General features: G+C 40.6%; 1 protein-coding gene across 2 annotated transcripts in view; it reads right to left on the bottom strand.

The window, feature by feature from the left end:
* The window catches only part of RABGAP1L (RAB GTPase activating protein 1 like), a 196,453-nt gene that overhangs the window by 24,869 nt on the left and 149,626 nt on the right, over nucleotides 1-21,958 (bottom strand). The window contains exon 1 of one of the 2 annotated variants that reach the window (XM_056867418.1): nucleotides 17,705-17,875. The exons of the other annotated variant lie outside the window; for it this stretch is intronic. Coding sequence (XP_056723396.1) covers nucleotides 17,705-17,863 — 159 coding nt within the window. The 5' untranslated portion in view covers nucleotides 17,864-17,875. Of the gene's footprint in view, nucleotides 1-17,704; nucleotides 17,876-21,958 lie in introns of those variants that run through there. 2 annotated transcript variants of the gene reach the window in all.

The following is a 21,958-nucleotide window of genomic DNA, read 5'->3' on the forward strand; positions in this document are numbered from 1 at the left end:
GAGTTTTTCATTCCAATGTCCTCTTGAATGCCTACCCCCCCTCCAATGAAGTTTAGCCAGTCCACTTGAGTGTACCCAGGCCCCCCATCATTAGATTCACCTGCCCCAGTTGCAGAACTGGCAGCATAGACAAAAAAGCATTAATCACTGCTCTGCCTTCATAACACTACGTATTTTGTACCCATATAATCAACAACATTAAGTCCAGATAGAAGGGCTGTGGCTCAGTGGCAGAGCATCTGCTTGGCATGCAGAGGGTCCTAGGTTCAATCCCCGACAGCTCCAGTTAAAGGGAATAGGCAAGTAGGTGATGTGAAAGACGTCTGCCTGAGACCCTGGAGAGCCGCTGCTGGTCTGAGTAGTCAATACTGACTTTGATGGACCGAGGGTCTGATTCAGTATAAGGCAGCTTAATGTGTTCATGTGTTCAATTAGTGAATAACAGAGCATACTGAAGATAATGGGTTGGATTCTGATTAAGGTTTCTGCGGGTACAATGATTTCCATGCACAGAGTGTGATTTCCCACACACACGGAAACCCAAAATGCTCCCCAAATCCTGTATCTGGCTCCTGATTCCCTGGTGGGAAAATCATGCTCTGCAAGTGGAAATCCTTGTGCCCACAGAAATTTTAGTCCTGATCAAAATCCTTGGTCCTGCTGCCACACTCAAGAAGCCAAGATGTATACCCATGCTATCTAAGATTGCCTCTAAGGAAGTCTCTGGTACCATGTCAGGGTACTCAGCCTGAGTGAAGGCAGACATCTTGGAGGTGGGCAGGCAAAAAAAGAAAAAGAAAGTAGACTTGAGGTACACAGGCTTGAAGATGGCTGGTAGTCTTTGTGCAGATAGTTAACCAAGTAGTCTCCCACAAAGGCGGTACTTGGACTGAGAGAAGGCATTGGATGGGTGCTCTAGTATCATCTGACTCAATGTGTCAGGAGGATGCGTGAATATCCTGTCTGGAACTGCCTATAGCTTCCCCGCTCTGGTCTGCCGCCCTGGTGGTACTTGTAGCAGGAAGTCAATGCCTGATCAGCATGGTCCCTGGTTCAAGCACCATTATACCTGACATTGTTTCTATAGCCCTGTGTACATATTATTTGAATGCATTGGGGAGGAGATATAAAACAAACAGGCCTCACAGTTGCCCTCCACATATTTGGGTGATTTTTTGTATAGTGTCTCCACATGTACAACTTTATGCATATAAAACACTTCTACTCTTCTAGGGCCTCTGGTCACCTGGAGAGAGCCATTATACACACAAGGTCTATGCAGACAACTGTTCAAACATGTGACGTTGAGGAAAAGGAACCATGTGTGTGATCCTACCTTACACTTTCCCCCCCCCCCCATGCATTCAAACAGCATAGGTACAAGGCTTATGAAGTCCACAGCTAGCTCTTGGGGAGAAAGGATGGGAAAACAGTAGTTGTAAACCACATGTTTGCTGGTTCATAGTATTCCTCTCTGCCAGTTTCCTCCAATGAGATATTAAAAGACCCAGGTTTTCCAATAATTTCCATTCTTTATAACAAGTAGATAAATGAATGAAGAACAGCGCGGGGTGGGGGGGAGCACATCTCCCAACCACGCAAGACACTTTTATTTCATCAACATTCAGGTGTAAACAACATTGACATATCCCAAAACTGCCAATTCTCTGACAAAATGCTTCATCTTAAAAATATTTTTCATTATTTAATCATCCGTGAGGGAAAACAGGGAGTCGTGCCTAAGAATTTACTATCTCATACTTTTGTACATTTGGTTTCTAAAGCTACTGTTAACACATTTCAAATTCAAACTCAGATTTTTAAGAACTGAAGACCAAAATGCCCTTCTGTTACTGCCTTGCTGTGTTGATGTGATCCTTACTTTGATTGTGCTCAGGGAAACAGCAGACTCCTCGAATGGTTAGTTGCTAGGATACCTCTTAAAAGCATACATCTTGTGTTCTGTGGTGCTCTGCAACTGCCCTTCCATCAACAGAAGCAAGCAAGACAACAACAAGAAATACAGGGAAAGAACATGGGCAGAGGAGAAAACTGCTGCCATCAAAGCAAGCAAAGCCAAGATTCCCAAAATATGGGGCTGCATAGGCAGAAACACCAGAGCTGGTTATTAAATGAACAGCAATGCTTTTCTTTGGGCTTTTATAATTACACTGGATAATAATTAAAGGCACAAAAAGAAGGATTTGTACCCGATTCTTATTCTGCAGACATAGTTTAGGGACTGTATATCTGCTATGAATGCATGACCTCAGAGTCTGTTTTATTGCAAATACTAAGTTTGTATGTACTACAAAGGCAGAAAAGTATATGCTCCCCCCGCCCCAATTTTGCTTAAAATGGGCATTGTAGTTAATCACCCTGTAGTAAATCACTATTAATGAAATAATTTTTTAAAAAAATACAACCTTTGAAATGATCTTGTGATTACACAAAGCTTATCTCAGATTCTACTCATTTGCTGCTTAGAATTGAGACTGAAAAGCAAATCATCACATGCAGCATATTGTCTCATGTTACAAATTATTACTTCATCAGTTTGTTCTAGTTGTCAATATGTTTTACACAGAACACACCAATAAATGAGAATGAAAGAACACACCTCCGAGCAGTCCATTATGAAGCATAGTTAACGTATGAATATTGTAGCTAGCTTGATAAACACACCCTATATTTTGCAGATACCTCTGTCATTCTTTCTGAAAAAGTAATACTGGAAAGCATATTAGGCTTTAAGCTACTCCATTCAAAGGAGGGGGGAATGCAATAGAATTTTGATGGGACACGACAGACCCATTCATCCCTCTATTAAACTACAAGGAATTTAATCTGCAGAATTGATATACTAGACACGACACAGCAGAAGACAATGCAAAAAAACCTCTTCTAGGAAGCCTGATTAATCATAAACAGAAGATCCCCACAGGAAGGAAAGGGCAAGTCCCCAATGCAGTTCCAGAAGAGTTGTCATGTTGTTCTTCTAAATCCAGGATTAACTGGTTCCACCAATAGGATTCCAGCACATACACTTTACCAAAGTTGAGAGAGCTGAGAAGCAACCACGTCACTGGCACTGGCCACATGATCCCAAAGACACAAATAGTAGTCACAGGCTTCCATTAGTCATTCTTCAGCAACACGTCAACTCATATCTGAAGCTAAATGGTGGGCAGTGTCATACATTTTAGGAGATTCAGTTAAAGGTCACATAAATTTATTCCAAATGCAACACAATTCTGCTAATTTACTTGTGCAAAATCATCTCTACTACTCGTACTACTACATGTCTTCCTCTGTCCTACCTCTACACAGACAATGCAAGCAAGTAAATAACATTCCATTGTTTTGCCAAGACACCCCCCAACCCGGTTATTTCAGTTACAGATCAGAAAGAGATAAAAGATAATAGTTTTCTAACAGCAGATTCCTTCAGAATATTCAAAGACTAACTGAGGCCCTCTAAACTGAGCATCATCTTTACGGATGTATAATATAGGCAGCTTAGGTAAGAGTTAACATTGCTTGCATTTTTCTTGTTATTATCTAAATGTTAAAGAGGCAGTAGCTCAAACAAATGAAATGTATAGTACAGAAAAGTATGGACTATTAAAAAAATTATGCTATCCTTTTTAGGCATCTGTTCGCAATCAAATGGACTCCAGGAATGCATCTAATGCAGTACTACAGACCACTCAGATATTACCAAGTGAAGAGACAAAAACTGTATGTTGCTAAAAAAAGCCAGCACTACCATTCCACTGGAATGCAGTCTTCATTATTGGGGCATTTGCTTTCCGTTGTCAAGTGGGAACCTATGCTCAACTCTTTCAGCCTAGAATAAAGGACAAGGCAATATAAGGAGCTTCCATGAACTGTCAGGGCTTAACTACATATTACACCCTGGCCTTAACTACATGCATATGGGGTGTGTGTGCATGTATTTAATTTTTAAAAAAGTTTGTCCCTTACGCATAAAATATAGCAGAGACTCTGTACACACCCTTCCCAAGCACATATATAGAACATAATGGTACAATCCAAGAGAACTTCTCTTCTACATAAATGAAGCAGTACAAGAGGGATCTGTTTGATGTCTTGTGGCATTGCACAACTCACACTCCCATTGGTCTGTGCCTCAAAAAAGGTATCAGCCTCACCTCCCCACAAATCCCTGCATGAATTTCATGTGGGGGAAATGCAATAACTGATCCAATGCACGAGGTAGGCTGCAACCTCTAACCAGTTTAATTGGTAAATTAATCAAAGCTTTAGCTGATGCGTGGGGGGGCTATTCTTCTAATTAGTGAGGGTGAGAGGGTGAGGGGTGGATGTTTTGCTTTGTGTACCACTGTACTAAGGAATGAAACAATGTCAAAGATGGCCTTTATTTCTAGAGATAGCTTTTGCTTCTTGCAAAACTTTCAGTGTTGCAGGAAAGCACCTGCACTGAGGTTTGGGTACTATACACATCCATTTAAATTACTTTAAAGACATTCGATTTGCAATCTCATGCACACTCACTTGGGAGTAAACCCCAGTGAACCAAATGGATCTGACTTTGAGAAAACTCGGGAAAGACTGCCTGCATTCATACCAGTACTGATGGCGCTAGAATGAAATGTAACTGAAGGCACAAAAACCTATATTAATAGTTTTACATTGTTATATTTGGTTTAATTAGTATTTTATCTGTATTTTATCTGTTTCGTTAGCATTTCTTGATATGCAAGATTTTAGGTTTTGGAAATGTAGTATAGAAATGTATTATGATATTTTCTGGTCTATGACTGCAATAAATTAATTATTATTACTCTATATTAGTAGCTAAAGCAGGTTTCTAATCAGTTAAACATCAATAAATAAGCAACTACTGCCTTTAAAAGCCCAGCACAGTATACTTAACTGTGTACCACGACACATGGTAGTAAATGGCAAAAAAACTATTAAATTTCATAAAGCGTTTATATATAAACTTTTCTATGTTTTGATCACATTGAATTTCAATACAACAGAGGTGACAAATAAGGGAAGGGGACTGAGGAACAAAAGACTCCCTGCTTTTGTAAGTGGACATTCTTGCTTTTCCAAAGCTGTTTTCCATATCCAAAGTGACAATATCAAAGGGGCACACTGCACCTACATCTTGAAGGCCTCATTCACCTGCACATCCCCTAAAGTGATCTCACATGCCAGCCATGCTCTCCTCTCATTTATATCAGCCAACCTGGGCAGTCTCTACACAAGAGAATAAATGGATAGAAAGGAGACTTAAAAAAAAAAATGGAAACACTGGGAAACCAATGGGCGTGCATTTAGATCTTCTAGGACATTCATTCACTGCAAAGGTTGCAGTGTTTCAGCAGAAAGTTTCAAAGGGAGACTCCAGAGAAGCTACTAAATTGGAATCCATATGCAGGTTTGATAGTGTCAGTCTTGGAATAAATAGGTAGTTGGGATGGTTAGCTCAGAACAAAGAGCAATTGTTCCTCCTAACAGGTTTATTTACTCTGTCCAGATTCATCCTCCTTTGCCAATTGACCAACAACTGGGAGTGGTCTGCATCCACTCTGAGTGGATCATTTTACTCTTTTGACTGGATCTTGTTTTCATCTGTGTTTAGCTGTGCAATATAGCACACCTTGTCCAGGGGAACTGGAACTTCTTTTTTTTTTTTTAATATAGATTTTATTGGATTTTATACTAAAAATTTTCCATTGCATTAAACAACATCTATGACAATATAAAATTTCAATTCTAACCTAAAGTTGTTATAGTTCCATAACATATAATAAAGAAAAAAAAGAAAAAAAAGAAATGAAAAATTTTGACTTCCCCTTCACCTCTATCTTCCTCTTAATAAAAAGTTCATCTCGTCGTAGTTAATCTAATCTTAATAAACTATCAATATCCTGTATAAAAAAAACCATAATCTGTTAGTAAATATAATTATGCTTATTCATTATAAAAAAAACCAAAAATAATCCTCTGGATCAGATTAGAAAGTATTCTTCCATTCTTCCCAATTTTAACTCATATTCACAATAATGCATCCACACCTCCCATTCCCCCAGAAACCGAACGTCATTTTCTTCATTTAGAATAGCTGTGAGTTTTGCCATTTCTGCCACTTCAAACATTTTAACAATCCAGTCTTTTTTCTCAAGAATTTCTAGCCCTTTATTCCCAAAATAATGTCTTAATCTTAATTCCACTACATCATTAATAGCCATGCCACCCGTCCACACTATCAAAGCCTTTGGATCCAGCAATCTTGTTTAAATCAATCCTTTAACCATGGTCTAATACTTCCTTCTGTAACTGAAATAGGCCAGTCAGGTATGGGAACAGGATTTCTTTGTTCTCTCTCATTTCCTCAGACAGGATACGTATCCAAAAATAACTCTTTCTGGGCTTCATCTCCATCGTGGCTTCAATCTGTATTCCTTGACCTGCTCTCTTCTTCCTTATATCCAGACGTCGTTCCATGACTTTTTTAAATGAAAAGTCTATTTCTTGTATGTCTGATCTCTTTATCGCCGGCTGGTTGCTTTCTTGAACATCTGTCTTCTTCTTTGTATCCTTGTATTCTTCCATGACTTTTTGGGCAGAAGAGTCCATTGCTTGTATGTCTGTATTTGTGGTCATCGTTTGAATTTTCAAGACTTTTATGTCTTCTATAACCAGATCCAACTTCTGATTGCCTACCTGTGATGATTGGTCAAGAGTCGTCATCATTGAAATCAGTTGAGCCATCTGTGTTGAAATCTGTTTTAATTGTTTAATTGTCGCCTCAGAATGTTTAGCAAGCATGTCCTGTATTTTTTTTTCCATGTTTGAATTCTGTAAAATTCCCTTTGATTTCATAGGAGCAGGGCTATGTATTAAGCCAAAAGAAGCTGGTAAAATACATGTGCACAGACAGGGCCTTTAAAGTTCTAATTAAAAGATAATAATTCAAACATCAGCCTTATAATTTTTTCGGGTTGAAAAGAGTCGAAATTGGCTCTAGAATTGCGTTTTAAAGTTTTGAAATACCAGTGAGTTTTTTTCGGTCGCTCTAGGTCGGGCTGATCAGGAAGTATACAGGAAGTTGCTAGTGCCGTGGACCTTCTACCGCCTCTTCTCGATGGTTGTTCCTTCAGGAATGATTTCCAAGTAACTCGAGTGCGACGCGTAATCGGTCCTACAACTACTTCCTGTTATTTTAGTTCCGATGATAGATAGGTTGTTATAGAGGGTCTTCCGTTCCAGGCGCTCCCTTACTGCAAACGTGGCAGGATATTCTTCGCCGGAAAATCAGGAAGAAAAATCACCCTCCCCTTCCCTTGGACCTATTGGTGATAGTTCTTGTCAATCAAAAGGTATCCTTCCGACTCTTTATTATGGTTTAGGCTGATCGGATTGATAAGGCTCCTGTTGCTAATCCCGATGGCTAACTCAGATCAAACTTTTTCAGTTCAGATTAAGGAGGAATGGGGGTCCCAGAAATATTCTTATCAGCCCCCCGTCTGTTCAAGTTTCCAGTAAGTAGACGAAGAGTTCTTTTGTACTCACTTGGGTGTCAAGAGGTGAGGTTCTTTTCTTTATGTAGTCCTTATGTTGGTATTAAGGTGGTGGAGGGTGGAGCTTGATGCCTAAGTTGCGTTTTGGCGATGTCCTTCCCTAGTGCCCTCGCAGGACCGGCGTCCAGGACTCCGAGGGGCTTAAAAAGCCCCCTCAGAGTACCTAGGAGGTCAAACCGCGTTTGCGGGCTGCAGGGAATTCCTGCTTTCCAACCCACTTGCAAGGGTCGGATTGGGGTATCTATGTACCCCAGAAATAACGCAAACTTGGATTTCTCCCAGGACAGCCTGGGGAAATGGAGTGCTCTCCCCAGCAGCACCACCGGAAGTCCCAGGGGGGGGGAACTGGAACTTCTGGCCTCTCAGTAATAGCTTCCCCTCCACTCCCTTCACTGTTTGCAGCTCTGGGTATAAATCTTTCTGACAGTTCGATTTTATACCTACAGTAACGGTGATAACTGCATGAGGATAGTACTTCCTTGGTTCCACTCAGTCAATTAGAATTCCTAGGGGCTGAACTACTGGTTTCCAGCAACCAGTCATAAGTTTTCCGGATAGTGGTGATCTGGATGCTAGGTGATGCAGACTGTCAGCAATTCTATGAGCTCCCAGACCTTTGAAAGGGAGGGGAGCTGATTCCATCTCCTTCCTCTGAGATGGGAGTCCCTGACACCATTCCTAGAATGCTGAGTGAGCTCTGTTTCATGTTAGCCAGATAGATGTGGGAGGAGCTCACCGTCCATCCTTCTGAAGTATGCTTATACATCTGCAAGGGTCCCCATACCCCAGTTTGAAAAATGCTGGGGTAGCTAAGGCACATGATACATCTGAATGACAAATGCTATCTACCACAATTGCTCTCATCACCTACTGGCGCTTGCCACCATCTTCACCACCTCATATAAGCCCTGGCTTGAGACTGGCAAGCTCTACCAGTGAGACTTGTTAAGCGGATTGAGAAAATGTCTCCAAAGCATCTTTGTGCAACTGATAAAGGATGTTGTTATCGACACATGTGTGTGCTACATTGTATCTGTCCCTAGGGAGGGGCTGCAGCTCAGTGGTAAAGCCTTTCCTTGGCATGCAGAAGGTCCCAGGTTCAATCCCCGGCATCTCCAGTTAAAGGGACTAGGCAAGTAAGTGATGTGAAAGACCTCTGCCTGAGACCCTGGAGAGCCACTGCCAGTCTGAGTAGACAATACTGACTTTGATGAACCAAGGGTCAGTATAAGGCAGCTTCATGTGAACATACATCACCACTAATCTTTTCTGCCATTAAAAATAGGTCTCTATCACAATTTATCTGCTTGTACATTTGTAGTCACACATACGTTCATTCCCAAGGCTGGAACATAAAGATTTGGGATGTTTCTGGGACTAACACATTTTCACCCTGCCCTTCCTCCAAGGAGCTCAAGGCAGTGTACAGGGTTCTCTCCCCCCAACACCCCAGTTTGCTCTCACAACAATCCTGTATAATAAGGTTGAAGGAGTCTGACTGGCCCAACATGAGCTGCAGAGCAGAGCAGGGCTTTGATTTCCAACTTTCCAACCCACTGGAAAGCGGGCAAGGCTATTGGTTGATGGGGTTGGCACTTAGAACAGAGAGAGGTTTCAACCACCCCATTCTTGCAACACTAGAGTTCAACTTGAAGGACACTTTGAACATAAGGAAGCTTATCTTTCAACATCCAGCCTGATAGTTTTCTTGAGAACCTGAAAGCCTGCATGCTGTTTTGCGTCATCAATCTGACCCGCCAGCCCTTCTCCTCACTCCAAATACACAAAGGCTGGCTGTGGATCAATAGTGGAAGGGAGAGCCCCCCCCCCTGCATGCACAGAGATATTCCAGTAACTAAAAAGGTTACAGCTATACATTTAATATTAAAACTTACATTAATTTATTATTTATGTTATTTATAGTCCGCCTTTCTCACTTGGACTAAAGGCAGTGTCTTATTGAATGTGTGTGTGTGGTGGGGTGGCATACAGTTGTCATGTGGCTATTTTGGTAGATGGCAATCGCAAAGGTGGCTCTCCAGAAGCTGTGGAATGAGCACCACCGCTCTAAACCCTGCACATCACTCACTCTTGGTCAATTTCTCCTTCCTTGCCATTTATGAATCAGCAGTTGCCACTGGTATTAAGTGTAGGGAATATATAAGGCAATCAACTTTTGTTGTTATTAGACAGATTTTTTAAACATAATTTACATTTTACTTTGAGTGACAGAGGGAGGCTGAAATAAAGCTCAAAAATGCAGAAGTTCAGAAGTGCAAGAAACACTGGTTTAATGAAAAAAATCTGTTTCAAAAAATAACACTGGAACAGGCATTTGTGTTTATAATTTCCTGAATGGGTAAGATAAAGAGTGATGACGGTCACTGTATAAAACTGACATTTTGGTGTCTTGAAAACAAAGACTACATTTTAATGTTTCGTAGCAGAGATTACTCTCTTCAACATCACAAAGCACACGTTACTTGACACAATGGGAATCCCTTTCACAACAGAACAGGAGATCCCAGGAATTGTATTTATGCCTTACAAGCCATTCTGCTTGGGTTTTTTAGATCGTCTCTGCATCTCTCATTGCTGTCATCAATATCCGAGGATGATGACAGGTGTTTAAAATTCTGCAATTCACAATTCCTCCTCTAAAGGACATAACATGTTATTGTTAAATATATAGAGATGGGGGAGCATAAATGTTAAAATTAACACTGTAAAAAACTTTTGTGATAACTGAACTTTGCAAACCTTTTGTTTAGAGACTACAGTGCGTTATGACAGCATGTGTAAGAAAAGGCCTATGACAGTGTCAAAAAGATACACCTTGACCAGAGGTCCCCTAGATTTTGAGGCCCTAGGCTTCAGCCTGCGAAGCCTATTGGTAAATCCGGCATTGGCTGCATTGTAAAGGAAGCTGGGTGCCACACAAGCACATGACACACAGACAGCAGCTGGAAGCAAGTATTTCTTGCTCTCAGCACAGGCATGCTAGATCTGTTCTAAAGAGCACCTCATGAAATGGGAAGATCATAAACTGATATTTTTCTTAGCTGAAGTTAGTATTTGAGAGATTAATTACTTAATAAGCTTGCTACCAAGAAACGGAATCACAATGTGCAACATTTATTCTCATAGTGCCAGGAGCACTGAATCTAAGACTGAATTTACACAATGTTAGCGCTATTACTCTAAAGCAGATAAGACAGTAATTAGTAACAAGAGTATGAAAGACTGTAAAGAAAGTTTTATTGTTTTTCTACAGGAAAATTGGCTTCAGGGAAACTTGTAACCTACTTCTTTCTTAACAACATTGTTCAAACCAGCATTATCTTTATCTAGAATTAATAGTTAGCAGAAGATTGTATTTATTATGCAATATTTAACAACCAGTACTTACTACACAGACCTGCCCTCCACAATGTGTAGGGTTGCCAACTCCCAGTTACTAGCTGGAGATCTCCTGCTATTACAACTGATCTCCAGATGATAGAAATCAGTTCACCTGGAGAAAATGGCTGCTTTGGCAACTGGACTCTATGGCATTGAAGTTAGGGTTGCCAGGGAGATTTTGGGGGTGGAGCCTGAAGAGGGAGGGGTTTGGGGAGGGGAGGGACTTCAATGCCATAGAGTTCAATTGCCAAAGCGGCCATTTTTCTCCAGGTGATCTGATCTCTATCGGCTGGAGATCAGTTGAATTAGCAGGAGATCTCCTGCTACTACCTGGCAGTTGGCAACCCTAATTGAAGTCCCTCCCCTCCCCAAACCCCACCCTCCTCAGGCTCTGCCCCAAAAACTTCCTGCCGGTGGCGAAGAGGGACCTGGTAACCCTATCAATGTGGTACCTGCGGGCCCCATGGCACCAGTGCATTTCTTGACACCCACTTACTTCTTCCTCAAAGTAAAGAGCCAATTCTAGCTTCCCTCTATTTCACTGGAGTAGGAGATACTTCATAACTGTCCAAGAGGCATCAACTTTGTGTCTGCATGGAAAACTCAAGTGGAAGAAGCTGCCTCTGTCAACGCAGCATGGTTGCCTTAGAACATCTTGATATTCTGTACAACCTTCCAGTGCTTTGTGATTTGACTCCTCCCCATGGCAGCCATTTTGTGGATTCACCCACTACCTGTTCTCAAAATTCCAAGAGGGCCCACATGTGCAACAAGGTTGGGCATCTCTAAATGAACATTATGGGCCAATCCAGACCGAAAAATGCAGGGGGGGTATTGAAGGCTTGGACCAATGGGGGGATTTTTACATTGGACCAATTGATAGACTATGATGATGAGTTTTTGTCATTTTCTCAGCTGAGGTCTAGATAGGACTTGTCAACTTCTGTTGAATGGCAACATCTGCAACATCTGTTGGTATCTAAATAAGACCCTGCGGCATTAAATGTCTTAAGAGTCCCCTTTGCTCCTGGAAACACTAATTGAGCCAATGCCGGGGGGAAACCTACAGTATTTGTCATCATCAACATCAAAATGTATTTCAATACAAGATCAGCTCCAGAAGATTAACAAATGTGTTAAAATAAAAATAAAAGTAAACATATATAATGTGGCAAATATAAGACAATAAACATAAATTGAGAGGGAAACAGAGAAGAATAAAGCCCTCCCCCATCAACCAGGCACAGTTGGAAAGACTTAGTCAACCACTTTCATACCCGGCATGCCCACAGGCAAAATTTAGCAACTTTATAAGGTATCTCCTGGGAAGAGTCAGAACGAAGAAAGGAGGCATAAAATTGTCCAGATCTTCCTGGTATGGTTGACAAAGCTGGAACTATACACTGATGTCGAATATTATCAAAAAATGGGCAGTATCAATGGACTCTGCTTTCCCAGTATTACATGGCTAGAAGGCAGATGCCATTATGTCCCACTTTCTCAATGACTCTAGCAAAGGACTGAGTAAAGTCTCTAACTGCTGGTGTTGTAACTCACTGGATGTGTCCCTTAAACATGCTTTTGCTGTGTCCATTCATTTGGTTTTTCTGGGAAGAAGTTATTAGATCAATTTTAGATTAGAATGTTCATTGATTTTTAAGGATGCTTATGTACTTTTAAACTATTTGCCAGTCTCACAGAGGCTAACCGACAGTCAATGAAAATGCCTCCCCTCCCCCATGCCTTTACTACAGCTAAAAGACTTGTATTATAACACTGGAAAGATAAATGCCCACCTCCGGTAAATCAAACGACAGAGGACCTTAGAACTCCATTAATATTTGAACATATGGAATATAGACTTATTTATAGAAAGTTGGAAATGTTTTATAGAAACTTGTGTGTAGATCTGCCACCATTATTGTTGTATTTTCTGATTCCACTTTATATGTATACCTTTACAAAAATATATTTAGCTGCTGGATTTTGAGTTTTTTCTCCCTTGTTCTTTTTTTGTTTCTAAAGAAAGAATTCTTTTAAGGGTTGGGCATCTCTGCCGTAGACAGAGCCCATATGTCTTTCAAGTAATAGCATGTCTGATATGGATCAGGGGAGGCCGAGGTTTGAATCCCCACTCTGCCTTGAAAGTTCTCTGGGTGAGCTTCAGCCCATCGTTCTCTCTCAGCCTAAGCAACCTCACAGGGTGGTTGTTATAAAGGTAAAACCGAAGAAAGGAGAACAATGCTATAAAACACTTTGAGTCTCTGTTGGGAAGAAAATCACCTCTTTTGTGACTTAATTTCTATGAAAAAGTGCAAAAGAGAGGACTAACAGCTTGAGACTATGGCCACCAGTGTGCGATCTAGATGTCAGAATATGGGAACTTCTGCTTGCCAACCTCCAGCTCAGAGCAAATCTATCTCAAATCTGAAACAAACTTTTCCTTTTTGAAGTTCAACTGACAAATGGGCAAAAGTAGTTTTGTGTTTATTCATAAATGTCACATTCCTCGTTCTCCATTACAGAATTAGGCAAGTCCTAATTCTACTGGTAAAAGAGCCCCGTGGCGCAGAGTGGTAAGCTGCAGTACTGCAGTCAAAAGCTCTGCTCACGACCTGAGTTCGATCCCAACAGAAGTCGGTTTCAGGTAGCCGGCTCTAGGTTGACTCAGCCTTCCATCCTTCTGAGGTCGGTCAAATGAAGACCCAGCTTGCTGGGGGTAAAGGGAAGCTGACTGGGGAAGGCACTGGCAAACCATACCGTAAACAAAGTCTGCCGCGTAAATGTCGGGATGTGACATCACCCCATAGGTCAGGAATGACCCGGTGCTTGCACAGGGGACCTTTACCTTTAATTCTACTGGTAAAATTCACAATTCAATACTATATGTTCGATTGACTCAATCTCATTAGCATTGCAGGGGCATAACTGTGGGCCAGCATTGAAATCTTCCGCTGAGCAGGGCCAAAGGGAAAGCATTAAATCGGGCTCTAGAAAGGCCCATCGATACTTGGAAAAGGTGATAGTTGCTAAATATGGAGCAGCAGAGATTCCAGCCCATGACTTTAATTTCCTGTATGAATAGGTCTCATTTTGTATCTCAATAACGGTAAGGCATTGGTGGATTAATGCTTTCGCCCTCCTGAATCCTAGTTCCAATAATTGTTCAGGGTCTATGCCTAACGTGAATGTTTTAACTATCTCTTCACTCCAAGTAGATTGCGGGATGAGTAGAAGGAGGAAAGACATTAAACCTGTTGGATGAAGGTGTACTTTTAGCCAAACGTTGATAATAATCATCTTGGTCTAGCCAATCACATAATTTAAGACAGAGGTGTTTGGCATATAGTTTACTGACTATTTTTAAAAGGCTGATAGGTCTGTAATTGGATGAGTCTGTTTTGCAGCCCTTCTTAAAGATAAGGACTATTATGGCCATGCCCCAGTCCTGAGGAATTTGGGCTGTTTGATCAATGCAAGTGAACAACTCAGCTAAAACTGGGGCCCACCAATCAGCATTCGATTTTAATAAGTCAGGAGGGGTGAAATCATTACCCAGGGCTTTGCCACTCTTTAGCTGAATAATTAGTTGTTTGACTTCATAAGATGTTCCTGGGGGCCATTGTGGAGTGGAGTCAAGTGAAATTTCTAATTGAGTATTAATATGTTTGTCTCTATACAGAGAAGATGAAAACAATCATGTAATCTTTGAACATATTCCAATAAAATACTGTATAGAAGATGAAAAGCCCTCCCATCATTACTTCCCTTTACAAAGATATGGGAACTCATAAGCCAGCACAAGATTCTGCACATGACTCCTATAGTTTAAAAAAACAACAACCCACTTGTACTGAAGCAAGATAATAGGGATGATCTTGCATAGGTTTCTCAGATGATCTTGCATAATTGTACTTTCAATTGCACCCCACCCTTGTAAAGCCATCCGGACTGTTTGTTTTTGCTATTGAAAAAATATTCTGCAAATTAAGAATGGGAAGGCTCGCTATTTTTCCAGCATCTTCAGAAATGTTTCAGGGAAAATAAAAATTATTCATCTTTTTTGGACTATGGGCAAAGGAAGATTAGATTGCCTGATGTTTTGATATTTTACGCAATTTTTAATAGACAGAAAGGCACATCACTTCATCATCATTGAAAACTATATCCAGCAGATGTAGTGAAGCAGCAAAGATGCAAGCTATGAGCCAGAAAATCTCCAAATCTCTTTTCAGCCACAAACACATTAGGCAGCCTTAGACAATTAACGTGCTTGCAACCATATCACAAAATGAGGATAATACAACCAACCTCTCTTAGGATTGTTGAGGAGTACCGAAATATTGCTTCAACATTCTAAAGCACAATAAATGCTATTATATTACTAATCTATTTCTCTTTTGTATAAATATTGTATTATATCTATTTCTGTTTTAGTAAAGTTGGACCCACGCTGATGTTCTCATTGAAACTTAACTAAATGGAAATTGTATCAAGGAAATAACTTGTGTTCTTGCTTCTCTTAGTTTAAATTTTTTTCCATAATTGCTAAGATTCTAAGATTTTTCCACTTCATATTTTATTAGTCTAAAATTCTAAGATTTTTCAACTACATATTTTATTAGTCTAAGTAGTGTAAACAGCCCTGGTTAGTATTTGGATGGGAGACCACCAAGGAATACCGGGGTTGCTGTGCAGAGGAAGGCACTGGCAAACCACCTCTGTTAGTCTCTTGCCATGAAAACCCCAAAAGGGGTTGCCATAAGTCGGCTGCGACTTGACGGCACTTCACACACATACACAAGTACTGTAAAAATTGCAGTCTTCTCTCTCTCATAATACAGCCTTTCCTACCAAGGTCTTCTTATTATCCAAAACTAATATGATTCCAAGAGACAAAACTAACGCCCAACATAAATCAACCATAAAACCAAAAGCCTTTAACAGATGAGCAGGTATGAGGCTTTAGGTCTGAATCACAATTTCAACATAAATCAGAGTAATTTGACAGTTCTGATGCACTGGGACAACCCTGTCTTTCACACACACAAGAATTATTTAGGGCTTTTGTAATAAGGGCAGGTTGATGGGGGCGAGACAGAAATCTAGCCAGTCATTTATCTGTGACAATAGACCAAAACTGATGCTTTGCTTCTGCTGGCTGGGCATGGTCACCCCTCAGTGTCCATCTCTAGGATCCTCTCCCCAAAAAAGGAAGGGTGATTATGCATTATTGTTCCTCATCACCCAAGGGTCTTCGTGACATTGCTTAAAGCACAATTTAAACAGCAGTTTGAGAAAATATACCTTTACTTTCTTCACAGGTGCGGGAAGGGGGCTTGGGGAGAAAGTTGTGATGTCTGTATGGTGCAAGTAGATTTATATGAATAGAGAACAGGTAACATAAGCTTTGCAGGGTTGAAGAGGAATTAAATAAGCACAGCCATCCTATTAGAGAAAATGGATAAAAATTAAGGGCTCTTCTGAGGTGAAGGGGGGGGAGAAGTAGAAGTTACTGCAGGTGAGGTTGATCTGGGGAAGAAGGGGGGATTAAGGCAACAGCATTAAAAAATGACATATTTTGTGAACTTCGTTTTTAAATGTGTTTCACATTGTTCTTATAATATACTTATCAATAGAAGCACACTCTCCCAGAACAAGAATGTAAACAGTAAAATTGCATGCAAATGTTGAATGGCTTGTTGACTGGTGTGGAAGCTCAACTACAATGACTACCCAGGAGGCCACAACGCAGCCCATCAGTGGACAGCCCTGTGTTAGAGGGATTCATTCACAAATCAGTGTTGGTGCAGTGCAAAAGTACGAGACATTGAGAGAAACACAAAGAGACCCAAAATGCCCTGTCAACACTTGTTGTATCCTGTTTTATCCCTTCAGGAAGGAAAGAATTCAAAATAAACTATACTTGTGGACACTATGTACTCAAGTACTGTATAATATTTGTTTAGGGAGTGTACGGGCTATGTCAGTGCTCAACAGAAGAACTAGAGGTCCATACCTTAGATATCTGTATACACTGGAGCTGACATAGCAATAAAAGCTTTCAAATGGAATATACTTTGATTCTGGATTGCACCGGATTATACCATTTTACACCAGGTTTGTGAGGATAAATTGAGAATTAAAATTCCCCAGGATTAAGCTACTCAGCTCTCGTGCAAGTAGCACAATAGCTAGCCTGTATTTGATCCTATGAAATACCAAGTATTACACACGAAAGCTACCTTCTCATTCCAAAACCATCCTTTTTTGTGTGAGTTTTCATCCCTAATGAACTGAAGACTATGTAACTGCCGATGCTCACACTGCCTTTCTCCTCACTTCTATAAACATAAATTCTAAATAAAACATAACAGTGTGGGTGGGGATGTTAGATAAAGTGGCGACTTGAGCTTACTAGTTCTACAAGTTAAGCAAAGCCAGCCACAGACACAAACAGCTGCCTTAAGGCGTCAAAGTTTGTTTAGTGTAGCAATTCCAAGGTTGAGCAAACCAGCCCTCCAGGAAATAGCAATGGGCCACATAGAATTATTCTCACTGGTGCATGAGAGAGTAATATTTGTGAGAGTGTCATAGCAATAGACATGGGGAACCACATCAAGTCAGTGAGGGCTAAAGAAGGCAGAGCAAGGAGAAACACCTTCCCTATAGACATTAACAATAAACTGGAGTCAACAGTATTTCACAAACTGGACACCTACCACACATTTGGGTTTGCTGATTGCCACCAAGCTGGCCAGAAAGTCTTCATCATACAGCTGGCTAAAAACATGGGAGTCGTAGGCCACCACAATGGAAATTTCTTCCATCATTTTGTCGGCACGCTCTCTGCTAGCAGTGGCCAGCAACAGGTTCAGCATTCAACGGCAGAGAAATAGCTCAGCTCTGTGCCGGTTGCTCACACCCACCTGAAGAGACTAAGTGGGTGGAGTGTCACAGAAGGAATAGAGGAAAAACACACACACACACATACAGCAGCCAACCAGATCTGCTTCTGTGTGCTGCTTTCCTCTGGGAGTCTCTCTGATCTTTGCAGAAGTCCAATTTAAACACCTGTTCATATGTTCAGAAAATATAGAAACTATTCAGTATGGTAGTCTTCAATTTAGAAGTCTTCTACCAATATGAAACTGTAAAAAAAAAAAGCAGTGATGTGTCCATTTGAAACATTCAGTTCATAACAGAAAATTCTTTTGTATTTCCCATAACACTATATTTTTTGAAATGCTGTTTTTCGCCACAAGTAAAAAAATGTTTTCAGTGGAGAAGTCTAAATTTCTTACACAGACATGCTTTAAGGATTTCCACAGAAGGAACAAAAAAATTCTGCCATTCTTGGAATGTTTCAGAAGATCTTATCAGACATCCAAGGAAAAATGCTGCTTCTCTGGCAGTTTTGCTCTGCCTGGGAGCTTTTTTCTTTTTTCTTGGAGTTATACTGACATAAAATAGAAATATGGTGGCTTCATCAGTCTTTGTGATCGCCGTCTGAAAACTATCTCACGTAGCTGTACGATTATAATTACTATTTTCCTCATTAGTCGAAAAAGCAAGATCACATTTCAGGATGAAGTCTTATCCAAGTAACGCTTGCTTAAAGCAAAATGTACATTCTTGTTCAAGAATCAGAAGAATAGGAATCCAAATTATCATTTGCAGGCGTGTGAATCCAGGTAATGTAAGACTACTAAAATGTCATAAAGTGACAAAGTTACTACTAACAGTAACTTTATCAATAGTAAGAGTTGAGCAAAAAAAATGGCAGGTCTGAAAAACATGAGTATTTTGAACTACAGTTCTCCGAAGACTTGCAAAATGATGTAAAAATTTAAGTCTCCCAAGTTCACCATAAATTATAAATTCACCTTCACATTGAAAGGCAATCTTCTTGGATTAACAAAGAACCAAAACAACAACAATCCAAAATGATGTTCTCATCTCACATACAGTACATATTTTATCTTTTTCTATAACATTTTGTTTCAGCAACAGCAGATTCAAGATGTATAAAATGACAGAAGCATGCATTTATCACACATAAGGGTACATTTCCGATGCTGCAAAAATCCTTTGGCATTTCCTAGTGCAAGCTGTTGTTCACACATTGCCCACATACTTGTTTTTTAGAATAAAATACAGTTATCATCAACTTTCCTCTTCTCTTTCCCTGTTTTCCTTGTGTCTCGCTCTAGAAGATTACATGTATATTTTCAACAGTAGGAGGACCGTTGAACAGGGAAGTTGGTCACAGCCACAGCATTTAAGATGAAAAAAAGTCCACTTTAATAAGGGAAGGGTAAAAGGACATGTTATTGCTAGGAAACAGCAGAGAATTTTAATAGGCTTAAGGCAGGCGAAATTCAAAACCTGAACAAATCTTTGTGATTACAACAGCTTCTGAACAAATATGCAGGTAAAATATAACCTGCAATGTATGAAGAAAAATCAATTTGATTTGAAACTTGCATGAATGCAGTTTTCTGCTTCTGAGGCTGGGTAGCTTTACTGGTTTTCCCGGCAGAGGTAGCTCAGCTCTAAAGAGTAAATACAACAAGCCATTCTTCTTGGATGTCAGTGGATAAAATTCCTACCTCATATTGTAAAGCCTTCGCTCTGTTTTTTTAAAAAACTTTATCAGATCCTGGGAACCTCTTCAACAAACATTTCCCCCTGCAGTCTGGCGTCAACTTCCTTGTAAAAAACGGCTGCTATAAGTGAAAGCGGTTCTTCCTGCCTTTGCAGCTTTCTCTCTCAGTGTGACTCACTGTGGGCAGGAGATAATGCGCTTATGTGAGGTGAACAGACAAAGGCACCTGTTGTAGGAGGAGGTAAGGAATGGGACTTCCCGTGATCCCACACTTCTTGCCAGGCTGTGGCTGCCAGGGAGGGATGAAATTACATTTAAGCAGCAAACGTGCTACAGCAACCTTCAGGCTTCTCTTTTAGTTAGAAAGACACCTCAGTCTGTGACAGAGGCAAAGGATAAAGGTGAGGAATGCCAGATCCTCCCCTCCCCACTTAAAAAGTGTCAGCATCCAAGTCTTAAGAATCATGTAAGGTATTAGGAGTCAGGATTTAGAATAATCTTTCTTCCAATGATCCTAGCCACATGCATTTAAATAGGCTTTTGTGAATTTAAAGCTGACACCATTTGCCCATGTGTTTTAACCAGTGACCGTGCTCACTAATACAGAAAACCAGAATACATAATACTAATGCAGAAAAGCCCTGTATTCTTGCCCAGAGCATTTATCTCCACTCCCATGTTTAGAGAACAATCCTAACAAGGTCTACTTAAAGTACTACTCGGGCTTATTCAGTGGGGGAAATGCACTGTTAATCACCAACCCTATACACCCTCCAGCCAGCTTAAGATGCGTGGTCTCCTAGGAGAGAATGCAGGAGGTAGGAATAATTACATACTTGAATATCGTGAAGGAGGATCTCAGAAATCCCTTGCCCCAATATTATCAATAACAATATTTTACAACGCTGGGCAGGGAGGACACGCTCTTTATAAAAGGTGCATTCCAGGGAAGTTATTATATTTTTTCTGACCTTACACAGACTCCCTTCTAAACATTTCCAGCATTTCTCTGCACAATAACTTACCGAATACATGATAACTATTTATTTAAAACATTTCTATCCTGCCTTTCCACCCAATTCGGGGTCCACAAGGTGGTGAACACTGACACTAAAACATTTCAAATATTTAAAAAGCATTTAAAATGTACACACGCACACAAAAATATTTAAAATAAATAAACCATATACACCCACAAACAGGGAGGATGACTAATTAAATTTAGTGAGTGCATGCCAAGCAAAACAAAAAAGTCTTCACCTGCTGGTAAAAGACAACAATAGAGGGAAACAGACGAATCTCCCTGGGGAAGGAATTTCCAAAGATTTGGCACCACAACTGAGAAGGCTCTTTCTGAAGCTGCCTCAGATGATGGGAGCACCTAAATCAGGGCCTCTGAAGATGATGTAGGTTCATAAGTCATTTGGGTACGCTGGCCCCAAGCCATATATGGATTTAAATGTCTACACCAGCACTTTGAATTGGGCCAGGGAAGAAACTGGGAGCCAGCGTAGATGGAATAAGGCTGAAGTGATATGGTCCCTATGACCCACTCCAGTCAGTAGCATTCTGTACCAACAGCAGCTTTTGGGCAGTCCAAATTGTGGGCCATGAATCCACTTCTTTAGGGGAGTGCAACCCCATCCAGAACAGGAAACATCCCAGTTCCTGGGTTAAACCTTCCCTCCCACTAGGAGCACCTCTATTTTGTTGGGATTAACTTTCAGCTTGTTAGCCCTTATCCATCCCAAAAGTGCCTCCAGGTAGGGATGTGCATTTGGATATTTCTGAAATGAATAAATATCTGAAAAATATCTTAGCAGTATTTTCCAGACATATTTAGGTTTCCAGATGGTATCTGGGATTTTTTCTTTCATTTTACTGTGTGTCTGTGTCACTGTCTTCTTGCCAGGTCTTGGTATCAGCTTGAATTCTGTACTTTGAAATTGGTTCTTAGCCTTGCAACATTGAGTTTGTTGTTCAAGTTAGTTTGAGTTGGATTCTCTGGTTCGACATTGGGGTATGTACTAAAACAAATGTCAGGATTGCCCACTGACAACAATGGGAGATGATGAAATGACCATTGGATATAATGGGAGCCAGGAATACCAATTGGCTTGCATGGGCTTCATTGAAATTACTATAGCACACGAAAGTGGCAATGAAAATGCAGAACAGATTTAGAATGACAGTCTCTGAGCCCAGATAGACTGCTCTAAGACTGTAATGACGCTCCCCAAAGTGGAACGATGGTCCCTGAAAGTAGAAGTTATTTTCTACAACTGGAATAACATAAGAACATAAGAAAAACCATGCTGGATCAGACCAAGGCCCATCAAGTCCAGCAGTCTGTTCACACAGTGGCAAA

Source organism: Euleptes europaea, chromosome 2 (assembly GCF_029931775.1).
Source record: "Euleptes europaea isolate rEulEur1 chromosome 2, rEulEur1.hap1, whole genome shotgun sequence".
Lineage (NCBI taxonomy): Eukaryota > Metazoa > Chordata > Lepidosauria > Squamata > Sphaerodactylidae > Euleptes > Euleptes europaea.